The sequence below is a fragment of the Salvia hispanica genome, chromosome 4 (genome assembly GCF_023119035.1).
Source record: "Salvia hispanica cultivar TCC Black 2014 chromosome 4, UniMelb_Shisp_WGS_1.0, whole genome shotgun sequence".
NCBI lineage: Eukaryota > Viridiplantae > Streptophyta > Magnoliopsida > Lamiales > Lamiaceae > Salvia > Salvia hispanica.
This window is the reverse complement of record NC_062968.1, coordinates 9270373-9290676: the sequence shown is the minus strand read 5'-3', so window position 1 is coordinate 9290676 and position 20304 is coordinate 9270373. Positions and strand designations below refer to the sequence as shown.

At 35.1% G+C, this 20304-nt stretch overlaps 1 protein-coding gene and 2 long non-coding RNA genes across 3 annotated transcripts; all 3 read right to left on the bottom strand.

Annotated features, from left to right (window-relative positions):
* Positions 1-55: 55 nt before the first annotated feature.
* Positions 56-4002, bottom strand: LOC125219542 (probable LRR receptor-like serine/threonine-protein kinase At1g56130). Its single transcript, XM_048121552.1, has 19 exons — positions 3845-4002; positions 3615-3771; positions 3454-3525; positions 3306-3377; positions 3131-3202; positions 2953-3024; positions 2792-2863; positions 2635-2706; positions 2476-2547; positions 2312-2389; positions 2167-2238; positions 2018-2089; positions 1881-1946; positions 1749-1808; positions 1630-1674; positions 1491-1555; positions 1018-1397; positions 759-954; positions 56-327 (listed from the first exon to the last, which is right to left on the bottom strand). The coding sequence occupies exons 1-19, from the start codon at positions 3924-3926 to the stop codon at positions 155-157; spliced, it is 1950 nt and encodes a 649-aa protein (XP_047977509.1). The 5' UTR covers positions 3927-4002; the 3' UTR covers positions 56-154.
* An 8716-nt stretch (positions 4003-12718) lies between these two features.
* Positions 12719-17252, bottom strand: LOC125217607. Its single transcript, XR_007175762.1, has 4 exons — positions 14377-17252; positions 14061-14294; positions 13931-13974; positions 12719-12948 (listed from the first exon to the last, which is right to left on the bottom strand). It is a non-coding gene; the product is annotated as an uncharacterized LOC125217607 (long non-coding RNA).
* A 344-nt stretch (positions 17253-17596) lies between these two features.
* On the bottom strand, positions 17597-20304 carry LOC125217608. The gene is made up of 6 exons (XR_007175763.1): positions 20236-20304; positions 20052-20164; positions 19110-19229; positions 18730-18851; positions 18328-18441; positions 17597-17944 (listed from the first exon to the last, which is right to left on the bottom strand). It is a non-coding gene; the product is annotated as an uncharacterized LOC125217608 (long non-coding RNA).

The following is a 20304-nucleotide window of genomic DNA, read 5'->3' as shown; positions in this document are numbered from 1 at the left end:
ACCTATGTGATTATCCATATTTGATGAACGTATAAACTAATTTGATTTGACACAATTGGCATCAAGCATATATAGATTTCTATTCAAACAATAACTTGAATTAGACATACACACACACATTAAAACAAACACAATTCATTTATCATAAAGCAAACTAATCTTTGGGAGCTTGTGTGTAAATCTTCAGATCACCAGATTCCTTCTTGGTCCACCACAAATATGCAACACCACATGCTATCGCCAAAGCTCCTACACACCCAAACACAATCCCTACAATCCTCCCCACCCGCTTCCCCTCGCCCTTCGACGAATCCTCATACGCCGACACTGCACACGCACACAAACATGTCACCAACGATTGCGCACAGCTAAATAAAATTGAATGCATGGTTTTACTTGATGCATTTCTGATCGGCACAAGATTTAAGAAAGTTATCTTTAATACTCCCTCCGTCCCGGATAATTCGGGTCTCTTTGACCGGGCACGGGTTTTAAGAATTGTAATGAAAAGTGGGTTGAAAAAGTTAGTGGAATGTGGGTCCTACCTTTATATATTAGTTTTAAAATAAAATGTGAGTAGGAATGTGTTAGTGGAATAGGAGGTCCACTACCAAAAATGGTAAAAGTGAAGTGGGACAAATCATGTGGGACAGATCGAAATGGAAAACTAGGACGAATTATCTGGGACGGAGGGAGTATATTAAATGGAGATGGATTAAAACAGGAGAGAGAATAAAGTATACGTGAGAAGAAAGGACCTTGAGAAACAGCAATTGCCGAAACCAGAGGGCCAAACGTGCTCTGCCGAGGAATGCAGCAAGTCCCCTTCCCAGCCCACATCAGATGAATGTCCATCAACGTGTTCGTCACGTTGGCATTGAACGTCTTGATTAACGCCCTCTTAGACCCGCCGGCCTCTTTTACTATGTTGAAATCTCGCAACACTCTCTCGCCCTTGCATGTGCTCGCAGAGTTAGTTCGGATCCTGAAAAAAAAAAGACTGAAATAACCGAATACCTGAATGTAGACGTCGAAGAGACGCCGGCCTAGGCCCTCCCAAGAAGCGGAGTTGTCATCCATCACCACCTCAGCGAAATGGAGCTCCACCCGGTAGACTCCGTTTTCTAAGCCGAGGCCATAGTATCTGAGCGAGGCGGGAGCGATTCTTGCTGTTTTGTAGAGCTCAGAGTCGAGAGTGTTTGCGATTTGGGAGTCTGTTTGAGCTATATAAATTGGCCCATTTATGTTGGATATGAAGACTCCGGAGCTGCTCACTGCCCATTTGTTGCTGCTGCTTGTGTACAATGAGGCTGCTCCTAGCTTCTCTGAGTCATCGTCGTATACGGCACCATTTGTGTCAGCTTGCTCCGGACCACCACTGTTGACAGCAAATGTAGCTACAAGAAAATGGTTGTTACCTCCAACAGGAATCATCAAATGTACATAAAAATTGTGTTTTGAATAAAGTAGTAACCGGTAAACTTGCTTACTTGATGGAGCTTTGTTTCTGCAGTTGGTGGTTTGATCAAGGCACTGCAGCATGGTAGAGGCCTTCCTGCAGCACAATTAGTGAATCAAGATATGTGTTTCTTGAGATCATCTCTCTTCTCGAATGATGACTATACTTACTGGTTCTTGAGATTTACATCATTGATGGAAGTGCCGACTGTGTTTCTGCAATCCGAGAACTCAGAGAAACAGTTGCATTTGTGATGAAACAAGTTTGCAAATGGATGGAGATGGCTTACATGGAAACATGGCTCCAATCAAGAGGGATATTTCCAGTAAGAGGATTGAAAGATACGTCTCTGCGTTCGTTTAAAACAAGACAGAAATCAACATGAAATCCCATACATTTGCAAATGAGTTTTTGGCCTTACAGTGCAATTAGTTTTGAACCTATATCAGAAGGCAAAACCCCGTCGATGTTATTACTTCCAAGATATCTGTAATGAAGAGAGAGATCAATTTCTCATAGATGCAACTTTTGTCTACAGAGAAGCAATGGCTCACTTACAGATACTTGAGTGAAGAAAAATCCTTGAATGAAGCCGGTATCTGCCCCGTCAGCTTATTGAAGCTCAAGTCCCTGTCTTGGTGACCCCATACAAATATGAGATACGAACACACACATGATCAAATTCTGGTGGGTGGGGAGGAACTCACAAGAATGTAAGGTTGGGGAAAGTGCTCAGCAGTTGTGGGATTGAGCCGCGGATTTGGCAGTTTCTTAATGATCTGTTAGAAGTGCAGTGTGAGAAACAAAAATTAGTAACTGAGAGAGCTGTTGCAGAGGATTTTAAGAGCTTACAATATGGAGAGACTAGTCAGATTCTCTAAGAAATCAAGAGAACTGTCACTTTCACCGACGTTAAGATCACCAATTCGCCTGAAAAGAAACGCGTGTGAAGAAAGTACAAGAGAAGAAGATATTGTTGTGATTCACAAAATATGCAACTTCTGTAAGATTCTTACAGGTTTTCCAGTTTTGTTAGAGCACTGAAACTGTTGGGAATTGGGCCCTCGAGATTTGTTCCTTCAACTCTCCTATGAACAAGCATGATTCAGAAAGAAATAGCAAAAGAAAAAGCAATGGAGAGAAGCAGAAACCAAAAGAGAAGCCACAATGCATACAGATCTTTGAGTTCAGTGAAAGTGGACAAGAATTCAGGGAGTTTTCCTGTGAAGCCATTATCTGACATCCATCTGAAATCATGACAACTATCATCGACATGGTTTTGCCTAAATCGAGCATGGTATAAACAGATTTAAGAGAATGATCAAGAAATACATTGTTTGAAGGGATGTGAGTTTTGAGAGTTCTTGAGGGATTGGTCCACTCAATCCACTGCTGTCAATATATCTGAAGCATCAAATGACACTGAAATATCACAAGATGCAATGCAGCAACACATAAATCTGAACAAAAATGTGAGCAAATAAATTACTTACAGCTGATCTAATAACGTTAGATTTCCCAAGTCCCGAGGCAATGCTCCTTGCAAGTTGTTTGAGCCAAAACTCCTGCATCGCATTAACAAGAAGAAGAAAGATGCATCACGACAAGAAGCAATCCCACAAGCATAGAGAGATGATCAAAATCAGATCGAAATTTGAGCTTATAACTCACAAAGAGCGCAATCTGGTGAGATTGCCAAGCGCTGCAGGCACTGAGCCTGTGAGATTGTTAATGCCAAGAGCCCTGCACATTCCACATTGAAACATCAAAATTGATCTTGAAAATTCAAGAAAGATCATTGCATTATTTAGGAGAGAGATTGTGCATTAATAGTTTGATAACTCACAAGTATTCCATTTTTGACAGCAGCCCAATTTCTGGTGGGATGGATCCATTCAACATATTCTGATTCAAGTTCCTTCATATAAATGATCAAATCAAATTCAATGACTGAAACTATAGATATTGGAAAAATTGCAGTTTAGTATCATTACAAGTCCATCAACTCTGTCAGCAAAAACAATTCTGGAGGAATTTGACCAGAGATGTCCAGAGCATATATTTTCCTGAATCAAATAAAAAAAGCTCCAATCTTTACTTCAATCAAACTTAAACAAACACATTAGGAAGTAGTATAGGTTAAGAAATAACTAACAGATGTGTTATGTGGCAAACTGTCCCAACACAGTCACAATCTATTCTTGGATTAGCCGAATCAGGAGCCCAAATCGCGTTTTCAATACACGGATCATCGCTTAAATTCAGCTTACTTCTTAGGTTCCAATGGTCAATTATCTTGTTGACAGCATCCACTGAAAGGGAAAATGAAGAAAAGAGTAAGTGTTTTACTATGCAAATATGACTAAGAGGCATTTTGATAAACACCTTCAGTGGGAACTGTTTTTCGCTGTGCAGAAACAATTTGTAAAACACAGAATACAGTGAAAGAGAAGCTCAAAAACGCCATCAATGGAGCTAAAAACACACAGTTCACACACTGTTCCGAGCTGAAACTACTGATGAGTTACTGGCTTGCTATAAATTGAATTCAACAAATATCTTATTCCCTAAATTCTTTGACTTACTAGATTATTTCTGATTACTAGAATCTGAAAGCTACTTTCACACAAGCTGCCAAACTAGACTTTTATTGCAGAATTTAGGTTGCTTTTTGTTCAATTATAAGATTATTGAATTACACATAAACTAAAGGCAGGTTGCTGTTAAATTAAAAATCTAAATAGATAGGAACGTAATATACACAAGAATCAAATTGCCGGCTTGATTTAAATGAATTTGATAATTTGTAAGAAATTAGAACCTATTGCACCTTTCATTTTCAATAGCAATGGCTACAACACAAACTACAAAATCAAACGTGGACATGAAAATAAGAAATTAATTTCATTTGTTAATCTTCTAGTCCGTGATCTTAGAAGATTACTTGTAGTTATTAATTATAGTTGGGAAAGTGAAATTGAAATTTTTGGTTAATTTGACAATAAAATTATTGGATAATAAAGTACATGCATGCCAGCAATTGAAATAAATAAATAAAAGAAAATGAATATTTTCAAGTTTTATTATATTGTTTTTGGTGGTATTATTTGACCCTTCATTTCCGGTTAGATGTTGAACTCGATAACACACCAAGTTCAAATATTTAAAGATGACTAGAGGTACATTATTTAGATTCAGAGTTACAAGGACTAGTCTAGTTGGCGCTAACAATGCATTTGCCTGCCTTTTCGCCTCAACTAAAAGCCCATGCACTGAGAGAATTTTTTTTTGTTTATTATTAAAATTATTAAAATTGTTTTTGTAATATAAAATTTTGATTTTAGTTTAAAGAAATCAATAAAACAATTGATTTCAGTTTTGTAAAAAATCAATTCAAAATTGAAATTTTAATTACTTTAATTATACTTTTTAAATTTAAATTGTACTCCATTATTTTTATGAGTGAACTACATAAATGGTACCTGATCTTTCACTTTCGCACACAAATGGTATCTGATCTTTATTTTATATCGTTTTTGGTACCCGGGGACAAAAATAACCCTAGGTACCAAACTTGTGATTATTTTGTTATGAAGGATATTTTTGTAAATTTTCATTAAATAGTATACCAAACATGTGATTATTTTTTTCTTCATTTCTTATTTCTTTTTTTCATCTTTAGTTTCTCCTTTTCTTCATTTTCTTCTTTCTTTTTATTATTTTATCTTCCTTTCTTCTTTCTTTTTCTTTCTTCTTTCTTTTTCTTATTAGTTTATGTTTCCTCTTTTTTTCTTTTTCTTCTTCTTTTTTTTTAGTGTTTTATACATATATCTAATTGCATTCATAATATAAATCAAGAACAAAACACCTAATTAAATTAATTATTTAAAATATTTAAATCAATTAAATATTTTGTATTGAATTGTTTTATACTCATTTTATGGTTGAAACACCTAACTAAAAATATTCAACTCTTAATATCATTATGAATACAATTCACAATTTTAAATTTTTATTAAGATTATATTGATTATTTATTAGTATAATGTAATATAATAATAATAATAATAATAATAATAATAATAATAATAATAATAATAATTATTATTATTATTATATAATATTGTGTGATTCATAATTTAAATAATTATATTATTATTATTTATTTATTACAACTAGTTTTTAGTATTATAACAATAATATTATTACAATAATTAAATATAATTATAAATATAACTATAATTAAGTATATTTGATTGATATTAAAAAATAAATTAATTATTAATTTATAATATCAAAATAATAATTTAAATATTGATTAATAATAATAGTATAAAGAGTGAGAAGAATGAGTGAAGAAATTATAATATCACTTTTGGTACTTAGTTTTGTATGCCCAAAATAACCTTAATGATACAAATGGAATATGTATTTGTTTAGAGGGCATTTTGGGGTCAAAATTGCATCAGGTACCAAAAATGTGATTTATAGGTACCAAAAACGATATAAAATAAAGATCAGGTACCATTTATGTGCGAAAGTGAAATATCAGGTACCATTTATGTAGTTCACTCTATTTTTATTAGGGAAAATTGGCTTAAAAATAATGAACTTTAATAAAAGTTTGGTTTTTCCCGTAAACTATAAATGTTGCGTAAAAAGTCATGAACTTTACCGGGTTGTGTAAATTTCCCGTAAGACCCGACCCTGTATATTTCCGGGCAAAACTTATCCTACGTGGCTGCCGGAGTTGTGACATGGCATACCGGCTGTCAATACACAAAAATGACGTCGTTTTTACACGCACAAAACGACGTCAAAAACGACGTCGTTTTGAATAGTTTCTGTTAAAAAATTAAATTTAATCAATTAGGGTTAGATTTCTTCCTCCCATCAGTGAAGTCCAATCTACAATTTCTCCATTGCGATTCCTCCATCCCATCGCTATTCCTCCTCCTCCATCTGCAATTCTCCATCTCGTCCTCACAGCAAGTACCAAAGTTCAAAACCTTGAAATATTTCTCTATCATTTCCAAAGAAATATTTCCCACATTCTGCCATGGGAGTAAAACTCTCACCGACATCCCCTGCCGGAAAATGGCTCAGCCTTGTCACCGCCGCCTGGGTTCAAGCGATTTCCGGCAGCAATTACACCTTCTCTAATTACTCCGACGCCCTCAAAACACTCATGGGACTCACTCAGCTCCAGCTCAACAGCCTCTCCGTCGCCAAAGACGTCGGAAAAGCATTCGGCATCTTCGTCGGCCTCGCCTCAGACCGTCTCCCAACCTCCGTCATCCTCCTCATTGGCTCTGTCGGCTACGGCGTCCAGTCGTTAGTGGCCGAATCCAACCCCTCCCTTACTGGGCGGTAAGTGTTCGACCCTAATTTCACATTTACCCAAAAATCCCCAAATTCTGAGTGAATTTACTTAATTGATTCAATTGCAAATGTGTGTCTTTCTATGTATGGGTGGAAACAACACTACTTTGATGAACACCGCGATTTTGGTAACATGCATTCGGAATTTCCGGAAGAATCGTGGCCCTGTTTCGGCGATTCTAAAAGGCTACGAGATATTAAAAAAATAATGGTGTGAGATAAGTATAATATGTATAATAATAAGTATAATAAGTAATGCTTTTGTTTATTAAAAAAAAATTTCATCTCAGCAGCCAACTCATCGTCCACGTCAGCGTCAATATCGCCATCTTAGCCGGAATACCCGATACGGGAAATCGGCACATTTTATGAAAGTTCATGAATTTTTACACAACATTTATAGTTTACGGGAAAAACCAAATTTTTATGAAAGTTCATGATTTTTAAGCCAATTTGGCCTTTTTATTACTCTATTTTTAATTATGTTACATTTTTATTGCTTTTCAAATACTTACATTAAATTATAAATTAATAAAAAGTCAACTGAAATGAGACTGAATGGGTGGATTACATTGCATGTTTTGGAGCTGAAATGAAAAACAATAATGTGTCAACTTAAAATGGGATTATACCTAAAAATTTGAATGAAATGAAAAACAATAATGTGTCAACTTAAAATGGGATTATACCTAAAAATTTGAATGGGTGGATTACATTGCATGTTTTGGAGCTGAAATGAAAAACAATAATGTGTCAACTTAAAATGGGATTATACATAAAAAGTTGGGTATACATTGTGAATACTCTTATACCCAGTGTTACAAACCCATCCCACATCGGATGAGTGAGGGAAGTTGGAAGGTGTATATAATTCCTGTCCAACTCTAACTCTAATGTTGCTATTGGGATGTCAAGCCCGCACGGATTTATTTTTGGGTCACTCCCTCACTTATTCGATGTGGGATGGATTTGTAACCAACAAACCTCCCCTCAAACTGAGACCACATCGGGAACACACAGTCGATACATCGAGACATTACGGGCCCGACTCAAACTAGAGTCATCTAGGGCCCGACTCGATCCCTTTGGTCACACAGGGCCTGACCCAAAGCCACCTTGGCTCTGATCCCAATATCGTCGACTGCACATCTGTTTGATATTGTCCGCTTTGGGTGGAGCTAAGTCCGCACGGATTTGTTTTTGGGTCACTCCCAAAAGACCTCAAACTAATTAGGGATGAATAGCACTTACATACTAATCCAACTTCTCTCACTCATCCGGTGTGGGATAGGTTTGCACCCAACACCTAGGGCCTAAGTGGAGGCATGTGGTGCAAGTGACAAAGTTGGTTGTCAACCTAGAATCAGCTGGTGGTCGAATCTCGTAGCTGACACTCTCTATGATTTTTTCCGTAGCTATATAATTACCTATTTTAAGTAATTTTTGTTTACTTTTTCATTTGTGTAAATATTGTTACGAAAAGATCATAAAAAATGATCTTTTTAATTTAAGAATAAAAAATACTTCTCCCTCTTTGTCCAAGAACAGTAAAGTGTACTCTCCCCTAATCTCAATTTAACCATATGCACATTTTGTACACAAAAAAATCGTCAAATAATACATAAATTCTAAAGGACAAACTCAAAAGGAAAAAATCCCGACTGGCTAATTAGGGCTTACATTTGGCAAACATATCGATCAATGTGTTTGTTAAAGCACAATACGAACCAAAACCTCTAAAATCGACTTTCTGTCCATTTCACCTTCACTTGCATGGTCTTTTTCACAAGTTGTTTTGTCGCTGACAAATGAGACCTATGGTGATTGCGCCACACCTCAATTTATCGACAGTCATCATCACTACTCACAGAGAAAGAAGATAAATAAATATCAAAACTACTTAAAGACATGTATTTATTAATTATAGTATAATATTAGCCTTACTCGTCAATTACCTTATTCGGGTTTTGGTGGCCGCCTGCGTCAAATTCATGCTTTCGACCCCAGTGCTATGATCTTCAAGAAACACCTGTTTCTGGCTATACTCGGTCTCCAATCCATTGTTATCCAGGTTGAGGTTGGGCATAGCAAATTCAAGTTCTAGTTTTATTAACACCCTTAACCTATATAGTAGTACTATAAATATAACTAATCATATGTAAGATATAACTTTCAGTTTTTCAATTATCAATACATATAGAGTAGTTACAGTTGAAAAATAAAATGCGAAAAATAAAAGACACTAAAATCTTTATCGACTACATTGTATTGGATTTGAACTGTTATTTTTATGATACATTGACATCTCTATTTATAGGACTAGAGAAGTAATGCATCTAGGAACAATACAATTGGAACTATAACACTATTAATGTTATTAGAAATGGGCCACTCACCCCTTAAAAGGCCTCATAAGGGGAAGGGTTATCCACACTTATATAGAGAAGCTAGGATCATCACCAAGCCGATGTGGGACAAGGATTTGGAGAATTTAACACGCCCCCTCACGTGTGGGCCGGAATGACACATCGGACTTCCATCACGTGGGTAGGCAAGAGAAGAGATAAAGAGATAAACCATCATCGACTTGGGCCCTACTCTGATACCATATTAGAAATGGGCCACTCACCCCTTAAAAGGTCTCATAAGGGGGATGGTTATCCACACTTATATAGAGAAGCTAGGATCATCACCAAGCCGATGTGGGACAAGGATTTGGAGAATTTAACAAATGTTATGTTCCTTGAAACTCTAAAGTGACTCTTTCCAATATTCTTGAGACTCTAATAGTCTATTTCCAACACTCCCCCTCAAGTTGAGTATCGAACTTTTCGACACTTAACTTGCACAATCTTCGCTTTTATAAATAGTTTATACTCGTATTAAGGAGTTCTTCACTTTTCATTGACATTTATGCTCGTATCATAGAGGTTCTTCAATTCTTCATTGATAGTTTATACTCGTATCATAGAGCTTCTTCAATTCTTCATTAATAGTTTATACTCGTATCAAGGAGTTCTTCAATTTTTTGTTGACAGTTTTAACTCGTGTCATAGAGTTCTTCAATTTTTGGTTGGCAGTTTCAACTCATGTCAAGGAGCCTTCTTAGAAATTTTTAGCTCGTATCCAGGAGCCATTTTTGATAGTTTTAACTCATATCTAGGAGTCACTTCATTTTTTTTCTGACTGACAGTTTTTACTCATGTCGAGGAGTTTTTTTTTTCATTGAAAGTTTAAACTCGTGTCAATGAGCTTTTTCATTTTTCTTCATTGAAAGTTTAGGCTCTTATCAAGGAGCTCTTCATCGTTGAAAGTTTAGACTCATTTCAAAGAGCTTCTTCAATTTGATTTTTCTTTTTCATATTTCGCAAAAGGCTCACATTCTTTCGCAATTTCTTTTTGAAATTGGGCAGCAATTTGCAAAAGTTAAATGTGGAAGGACCAAACTGCATTTTTCAATAATATAAGGGCATCATTGATTTTTACCTCAAACCAAAATCGCCGTCTCTTTCTTTCTCACGTCCGTTCTTCTTTCTATCATTTCCGACTCCAATCGTCTCTCCTCCATTCGACGAGCCCGAGCCGCCTCCTGGTTTCTCCGGCTGGACACATGATTCACTGCCTTCTCCTTTTTTCTTCTCTCTTCTTTTCACTTTCCTTTCCAACTCCGGTCACCTGCCTCTTTATCGGCCGGTGATTCTCCGGCATTGTGCTCCCCCTCTCTTCGGATTTCTCGCTATTCCGAGCAGACTCTTTCACTTCGGTTTCTCCTCTTGCTGCCATCACGGCAGATTTCTCCACTTCGACACAATTGACAATCGTGCACGCCTCCATCGCGGTTGATTTCTTCTTCGGTTAACTGGCCTTCGCTGCATCATCGATGTGTGAGTTGCAATGCAGTAGCTTTCTCGACCTCTCACCGGCGGGCATATTTGACTTCTCCGCCAACATACATTTGGGGAGGGATTGTTCGGTCGGCTACTTCTTCTCCCCCTCGGCCGGACAAACCGAGGACCCCTCCTCTGTTTTCTTCTCTTGACAGCGGCTGGGCGGCACCGCTCTATTGGCACCATTGATCTCTTGGTTGGGCTGCTCTCGACAGTCTCGGCTCTTCTTTCGGTGGTACACACTGTCCTGCTCTCTCTCGGCATTCTTCTAGGCGCGATGAATCGTTTGGCAGTGTTTGTCGTCTCCCCCTCGCCGGACGATTCATCGAATTCTCTTCTTCCATTTTTTGTGTTTGTAAGATTGTGAAAGATGGCTTGGTTGGGCTGCTACTCTGCGGCCTTTTTGACAGCATCGGTTCTTTCCTCTGCTATGGTTGTCCGACGACTTCACTTTCAGAGTCTTCTTGCCTTTCTCTCTTAGATCTCTCTTGCTCGCTTCCACCTCCGAATCAATGCTCACACCGGCAACCAATCGACCCCTACTTGCTAGTTCTCCGTCGGCTCTATCGCCGCTTGCTGCTGCTGGCAATGAGTTGGTGTCGTGCTGCATTCACTCAGCCTTCTCAGTTTTGAAGAGGGAGACTTGGCTCATGCTGTGGCTTTGGAGTTGAGTAGAGAGTGGCTGAAAAATTAATTTCTTCGGTGGACAGAAGGCTTGAATTTTGGTGAATTTTTTTTTTTTTTTTTTTTGCTATAGAGACAGATCGATCCATACGGAGGATCGAACCTGCTCTGATACCATGTTGAAAAGTAAAATGCGGAAAATAAAAGACACTAAAATCTTTATCGACTACATTGTATTGGATTTGAATTGTTAATTTTGTGATACATTGACATCTCTATTTATAGGACAAGAGAAGTAATGCACCTAAGAACAATACAATTGGAACTATAATACTATTAATATTTTGTTCCCTTGAAACTCTAAAGTGACTCTTTCCAATATTCTTGAGACTCTAATAGTCTATTTCCAACAGTTACGTTCAAAACAGAAAAAATGGAAAGACATAACATAATTAACATTCAAGTTTTGATAGGGCATTGATTCCGACAGCTGAGAAACAATTATTTGCTGGAGTAATATTTAAGACATGTTTTGTATTGATACTCATACAAGTTATCAAACTGAGAGAGAGATGTGTAAGTGGTAAATCTAGGATCATGTGTTGGCTTTGCATGGCAGGAAGACATGCATTACACAAATACATCCACATTAACATATACTTCTTGCATTCCATAATAGAAGTCACATTTGGTGTGAGCACGAGTTTTAAGAAATTTAAAGAATAATGAATTGGTAAAGTTAGTGGAACACAGAGCCTACTTTTTATATTGATTTCATAATAAAATGTGAGTGAAGTGAATTTGTGGAATGTGAGATAAAAGTTAAATATGACTCTTATCGTAGGATAGACCGAAATGATAAAATTTGACTCTTATTATAGAATGGGGAGAGTAGTACACAACAATTTATAGGATCAGTCAATTAATATTGCACCTGCGCAATACTAAAAAAATTGCCTTTCGTGGCATTCAAAAATGCAAGCACAAGTTGTTATGGCACTTGATAGACGTGCATTAATGAAATGTGTAATAAGAAATTAAGTGTGAGGATATCCCTTCAATTAATTCACCTAAAATTGTCAGGAAAATCTTTGTGTAATTGCATCAAAAGAGTCAAAATATGTCTTCTACAATAGACCTACGACTATAATTGAAAATTTACATGATGCCACCTATAAATATTTAAAATTACTATTTCCCCCTATACTTTATGGCATTTATATTTTCCACCATTAAAATTCTATAATTTATATTTTCCATCATCAAATTTCAATAATTTATATTTTTCATCATCAAATTTCTATAAATTACAGTTTCATCATGTAACTAATTTGAATTTATATGTTCTTATGAATTTAAAAAAAAATTAACATCCAACAAACTTTTATAATCCCTTTCAAAATAAAACGCAAAGCCGTATATATCCAAAATAGTAATCTATCATAAGAGTGTAACATAGTAGGTACATTGGTTCTACATCAACTACATAAACAACACTAGTGCTAAAAATTCCTAATCCATCCAAAAGAGCATAACATATTTGTAGGTACATAGATTGTCTTGAGCTTCTTCTATCATCTGAACAATCTGCATAACCTGGAACAATGAAATTTGATAATTTCAAGTTAACATGAATAGCAAAATCATCTGAGAAAAAATAAAAAGAAAACAACTCTCATAAATAATTCAAATCCCAAATTCTAGCCACATATATGATATATCAAAAACAGTATAGAAAATACAAGAATAGCAGCATAACAAATTAGAATGATTGATTCATAGAGTATATAAACTAAACATCAATTAATCACTTAAGCATACAATTAACAATTTTTCAGCACAAATTTAGAAATTTCCAGAATTTTGACACCAATTCGAAAAATCTTTCTGAACTCATACAATGTCTGAAATTAGTAAAACCAGTGGAAAATTCAAGCTATACTTGTCTATGTTGTAAAGTTTAAATTTCAAAATCCAAATCATCACCTTGGAGAGGTTATCCATCCTTTAGTGCAGACTGCCAAAAAACTGGATCTCAACAGAACAGTTCATGTTGTAAAACTCATTCCGGACTCATACAATGTCAGAAATTAGTGAAACCAGTGGAAAATTAAAGCTATACGTGTCCATGATATAAGGTCAAAATTTCAAAATCCAAATCATCACCGTTTATAGGTTATCCATGTTTTATTGCAGACTGCTAAAAACTAGAACTCAACAAAACAATCATATTGTAAAACTCATTCTGAACTCATACATTGTTGGAAAAAAGTGAAACCAGTGGCAAATTAAAGCTATACTTGTCTATTTATAAGGTCTAAATTTAAAAATCCATATCATTACCGTTTAGAGGTTATCCATGTTTTATTGCAGACTGCCAAAAACTAGAACACAATATAACAGAGAGAAGCCACCTTTGCATATCATACTTAGGCTAGTTAGTACTTAGCAACCATATAAACTGCCACACAGAGAAAATACGGGAAGACCTCAAAGCAATCCATACTATAACTTAATGAAAAGCACAAACCAGGATGATCATATAAGCAATATAATTAGTTAATTTAATATAGAGTACCTGGAATCCAAATGTGAATCGAGAAATTGCTCAATAGGTGTCACCTACATATATAAGGATAATATCCAATAAGAATCAAACCAAAATGCAATAGTTAATCATTTGTTGATAAATCGTTGATAAAATATACCAAAGAACGTGGTCAATCAATCATATGACCAACTGTTTCAGACAAATCTTGGAAGTTGTCGTACGGCCTGATCAATTGCTCTTGAGGTTCAACTACAGCTTTAACATTTATTTCACAACAATTCAATCCTAATGCTTGTCCTCCAACTTTTGTATTTGGATCGATCTTATAAATACATCCTTTAGCAACGATTTTGTTTCTGAGAAAACTTCGGAGAGAAACATATGTTCCAACCTCCAAGAAACCAAAATAGATTAATAACCAATTTTAATATGTTATATATTTCAACATTGTATAAAATTAAAAGCATAGATACCTGACATCTCAGTTGAAGTAGCATTTAGTAAGCTCGACTCATAAACTCTTACATCTTGCCCTTTGTGTTCTTGCGAAGCACAAATTCTTTGTTGTGCTTCAAGAATTGCCTCTAGTCGAGCGACTTTTTTTTGGTACTCCAATTGTACATGGTTCTAGGGGCAAACTCCTTGGCCCATCATCCTTACGTGTCCTGATTTATCCTTCCCCATTATTTGTGCAAATACATCATTTGGGGCAATTGCATCTTCAGAACCTTCAGGAAGTTGATCACTACATTGTACCATTGCTGACTGTGTACAAGAATTTTAAAAATAATGCACACAGTAAAATTTCATCATATATTACATAAAATGAACGAATGTATCATTAGATACAAGTTTGCTTGAGACATCAACACTTGAGTTTCCATTCTGAGAAACAAAACATGAACTAAATAACTAAACACGCGATGGGCACTGTCCATGTTCCTTTTTCTAGGAAAATGTAAATTGTCAGTTTACTAACATGTAAAAAAAATTATGAAATGAAATAAATATAAGAAACAAATATTACCAATTTAGCTTTCACTTGCGCAAATGACGTCTTTCCGGTTCTTTGATTCATTAACTTCTCTGCTCGAGCATTTTTATATCTCTTACGTGTATTCTAATAGCAAGTAAAAAAAGTGAATGCATAGGTTAAATTAAATTATCAATATATAGGGAAGAAATAGAATAAACGTCTGCATCTCTAGTAATAAAGAAGTTGAATCCATTGCTCTTCTGCTACTCTATCATCGCTGTAATGTATTATATACTTAATAGGTACGTCAACCCAATATCTTGTTTTTAGATGATGCTTCCAATTTCTCCATTTAGTCCCAATAGAGGTCAAAATTCACTTCTCAGCAATGATGGGAACATCAAATCATAACTACATTACACAAAGCCCGCCAATATTAAAAATATCAATATATAATGAACGTGTAGTCATTGAAAAAGGTAGAATCAATCCAAAAGCATAGGACAGACCAAAAAAGCATGATAAACAAAATAACCTTAACTCTTTTAAGTATTAGTACATTTACGATTTCAAGCATTTCAACTTTTTTTTTCCTTTGGCATAGCGTGCCAATTTTTAACATTTAGCGGACAATGCATACCATTTTTTGCTATTGAACCTAAAAAATGGGTAAGCTTACTATATTCACCACCTATAGGTTGACCAAATTCATTATATTCAACAAATATGTGTGGTAGATTTCGTGGACGACCCCAAATATCTATCATATAAGTGGGGCCTCTAATTTTAGCTCTAGATGCATCACTTTGAAACACAAAAACCATAATATGATTAGTCCATACATTAAAGAGTTTACGCAGCTTATTATAGTGCTTAATTGTTCATTATCTTCCTCTTGTTCTTGTTCGATTCCAACACTCATAGCCCTTATCAGCAATGGTGGAACAGTCTCATCTGAATGTCTGACCGTGTCCGAACTTTCTTGATATATACCTATCAATAAAAATGCTATTGATTCTAATATTTATATCTATGTATGGCCAGGCATTCAGATCATATTCATGAGAGAGTTCCACCATTGCCGATAAGGGATATTGAGTGTTGGAATCGAACAAGAACAAGAGGAAGGTAATGAGCAATTAAGCACTATAATAAGCTACGTAAACTCTTTAATGTATAATCATATTATGTTTTTTGTGCTTCAAGGTGATGCATGTGGAGCTAAAATTAGAGGCCCTACTTTATGGCAGATATTTGGGGTCGTCCATGAAATCTACCACGCATATCTGTTGAATATAATGAATTTGGTCAACCTATAGGTGGTAAATATAGTAAGCTTACCCATTTTTTAGGTTCAATAGCAAAAAATGGTATGCATTGTCCGCTAAATGTTAAAAATTGGCACGCTATGCCAAAGGAAAAAAAAAGTTGAAATGCTTGAAATCGTAAATGTACTAATACTTTAAAGAGTTAAGGTTATTTTGTTTATCATGCTTTTTTGGTCTGTCCTATGCTTTTGGATTGATTCTACCTTTTTCAATGACTACACGTTCATTATATATTGATATTTTTAATATTGGCGGGCTTTGTGTAATGTAGTTATGATTTGATGTTCCCATCATTGCTGAGAAGTGGATTTTGACCTCTATTGGGACTAAATGGAGAAATTGGAAGCATCATCTAAAAACAAGATATTGGGTTGACGTACCTATTAAGTATATAATACATTACATCGATGATAGAGTAGCAGAAGAGCAATTGATTCAACTTCTTTATTACTAGAGATGCAGACGTGTATTCTATTTCTTCCCTATATATTGATAATTTAATTTAACCTATGCATTCACTTTTTTACTTGCTATTAGAGTACACGTAAGAGATATAAAAATGCTCGAGCAGAGAAGTTAATGAATCAAAGAACCGGAAAGACGTCATTTGCGCAAGTGAAAGCTAAATTGGTAATATTTGTTTCTTATATTTATTTCATTTCATAATTTTTTTTACATGTTAGTAAACTGACAATTTACATTTTCCTAGAAAAAGGAACATGGACAGTGCCCATCGCGTGTTTAGTTATTTAGTTCATGTTTTGTTTCTCAGAATGGAAACTCAAGTGTTGATGTCTCAAGCAAACTTGTATCTAATGATACATTCGTTCATTTTATGTAATATATGATGAAATTTTACTGTGTGCATTATTTTTAAAATTCTTGTACACAGTCAGCAATGGTACAATGTAGTGATCAACTTCCTGAAGGTTCTGAAGATGCAATTGCCCCAAATGATATATTTGCACAAATAATGGAGAAGGATAAATCAGGACACGTAAGGATGATGGGCCAAGGAGTTTGCCCCTCGGATATATGGAATGGAACTCCTAAGAGTACATCGAACCATTTACTATTGGAGTACCAAGAAAAGTTGCTCGACTAGAGGCAATGCTTAAAACACAACAAAGACAACAAAGAATTTGTGCTTCGCAAGTACACAAAGGGCAAGATGTAAGAGTTTCTGAAGTGAAGTACGCCATCTTGGCTGATGACATGTGCCACAAGAAGTTCGTGTTTCATTTTCCCCCCAATATAAAGTGCAATCATTTGGACAAGCGTGAATATTTTCATAGCCAAGTCCTAGTTCTTTATCAATTTCTCAGCTTCATAGTAGGACTTTGGTAGACCAACCATGGCTGGAAAAGATTCTCTTAATAAGTCTAAAAGCATATCGAATACTTTATTATTCAAGCTCCCAATACACTTTAAGTGCAACAAACGGATTATGAATGATAGTTTTGAGAATTTAGAACATCCTTCATACAACAGTTCTTGCAAACTATCAATCAACTTATAAAATTCTTTTGCTTGCCCATTAGCAATTTATGCATCCATCGGAGATCCTGTATATTCTTTTGTAGATCCATCTTCATTTGGAACTCCAAATGCATCATGAACTAAACCGTGCATATCATCATCGCCCAAACTATTATGTTGATTTTCACCCCCTAGATGAAAGGCGACTAGGAAGTTCTCCATGAGTTATCCATTGGTTGTACCCAGGAATAAATCCATCTACCGTCAAATATTCAAATGCATCATCTCTATTCAACAATATACCAATTCCACAACATTTGCATGGACATAATATCTTATCGTACATGCTTGCGTTTCGAAAAGCATAGTCCAAAAAGTATTGAAGTTCATTTTGGTATTACGTTGTTACTCTTGACTTTGTCATCCAAATTCTATCCATATTGTTTTAATAAATTCCACTAAGGCTACATAAATAATAAAATTAATTATGACTTAGTAAATCAGGAAATGGATTATAATAAAATATCAATAAAAATATGTAAATATTTTTATTTTGAAAGATTAGTCATGCTGAAATCAACAAGCACTTAAGAAATTCAATAGCAAAGAAGTTACAAGAGAAAATGGGATGAGATACTGACCTCAGATAGAGGAGACAAAGAACGTTAATGGCTGCACAAACCTTCACTCGAGATGCACACGAAAAGAGATTGGATAGCTAACGGTCTCAAATAGAGAGGTGTGAAGAATAGCAGCTGCCAAGAGAGAGATAATTACTGTACAATACCTAAGATTAAACTAAGAGTGATGCTTTTTTTGTTAAGGATGTGCACACGCATCATGCTCAACATTCCTATCAAAACTATACAGATAATAAATTAAATATTGACAACTTAGTAAATTAGTGAATGGATTCTAAATAAAAATATCAAACAAAAATATGTAAATATTTTTATTTTCTAAGATTAGTCATGCTCAAATCAACAAGCACTTAAAATTAATTAGCAAAGTAGTTACAAGAGAAAGATGGATGCGATAATGACCTGAGAAAGATGAGACAAAGATCAGCAATGGCTACACAACCCTTCAGTGGAGAGAGCGTGCACACGAAGAGAGATTGGATATCTTTTGGACTTAAATGGTAAGGTGTGAAGGATAGCGGTAGCTGCCGAAAGAGATTTACAATACCTTAGATTAAACAAAGAGTGATACTTTTTTTTATTAAGGTTGTGCACACGCATCTATCTCAACTTTCCTATCAAATCTATATAGATAATAAATCAAATATTGACAACTTGATAAATTAGAAAATGTAAATATGTAAATATTTTTATTTTTTAAGATTAGCCATGCTCAAATTAACAAGCACTTAAAAAATTCATTAGCAAAGTAGTTACAAGAGAAAGATGGATGAGATTCTTACCTGAGAAAGATGAGACAAAGACCAACAATGGCTGCACAACCCTTCAGTCGAGAGAGCATGCACCCGAAGAGAGATAATGGATATCTTTTAAACTCAAATGGAGATGAAGGATACCAGCAGCTGACGAGAGAGATTTAATTACTGGTATGATCCGCAAGACTAAACTAAGACTGATACAAATTTTGGTACTTTTGATTAAGGTTATGGACACGCATAAAGCTTAACATTCCTATCAATCTATATCGATAATAAATTAAATATAGACAACTAAGAAAATTAGACAATGAATAATAGCACAGATACTAAATTTATATTTACATTTTTATGCAATATTAGGTGTGCTCTAATCTACAAGCATTTAACGTATTCATTAGTGAAGTAGCCAGGTGTCCATTTATGTAAAAAGAAGTAATCGAAATTGTCAGCATAAAAATCATGATTTACTGTACCTAGATCAACCATTCGACACATTATCATTATTTGATTATAAGGTAATCGATTGATTGTGATAAAAAGTTGTAGAAACAAAAATTAATTATCATAGAAATGTGTATACAATGCCAAAGCTACATAAACAAGAATTAATTAGAAGATGTGTTGACCTTAGAGAGAGGAGACAAAGCACGACAGTGGCGCGGCACCACAAAATAGAGCACATATGAAGAGAGAGATTGGGAGTATGCAATGCATTATCCGATGTTCTGTATAGAATAGAACATCTGATAATGCATTTATATGAAGAACAGGGTGATCACAAACATAGTACTCCTCAATAAGCCCATGGTACTATTGAGCAAGCAAAACCTTCCAGGTTGTTCAATCTTTAATTTATTGTTCATATCATGAATTATTCAATTCTTCAAACCATTTTCATAATAAGGACTTCTAGTATTGACAATGCAAAATAGAATTAGCAAAATTTAAAGTCCATAATCACAATACACTGAAATTTGAGAGTCCAAATTCGAACTTGTTGCTGGCAGGATGATGTGAATGCTCTTCAATTCAACTCAAAAAAATCTACTGCAGTCGTTCACTATAGCTACCTTCAAATACTTTGATTCAAATAATATGGGTAAATCATCGGCAAATAAAAAACAATAGTTGAAGGAAGAATTTAATCTACCTTCAAATAATTTGATCCAATCGAAGGATGCGCCGCCTCTATGAACCTAGAATTGTTTAGTTTAGTTGG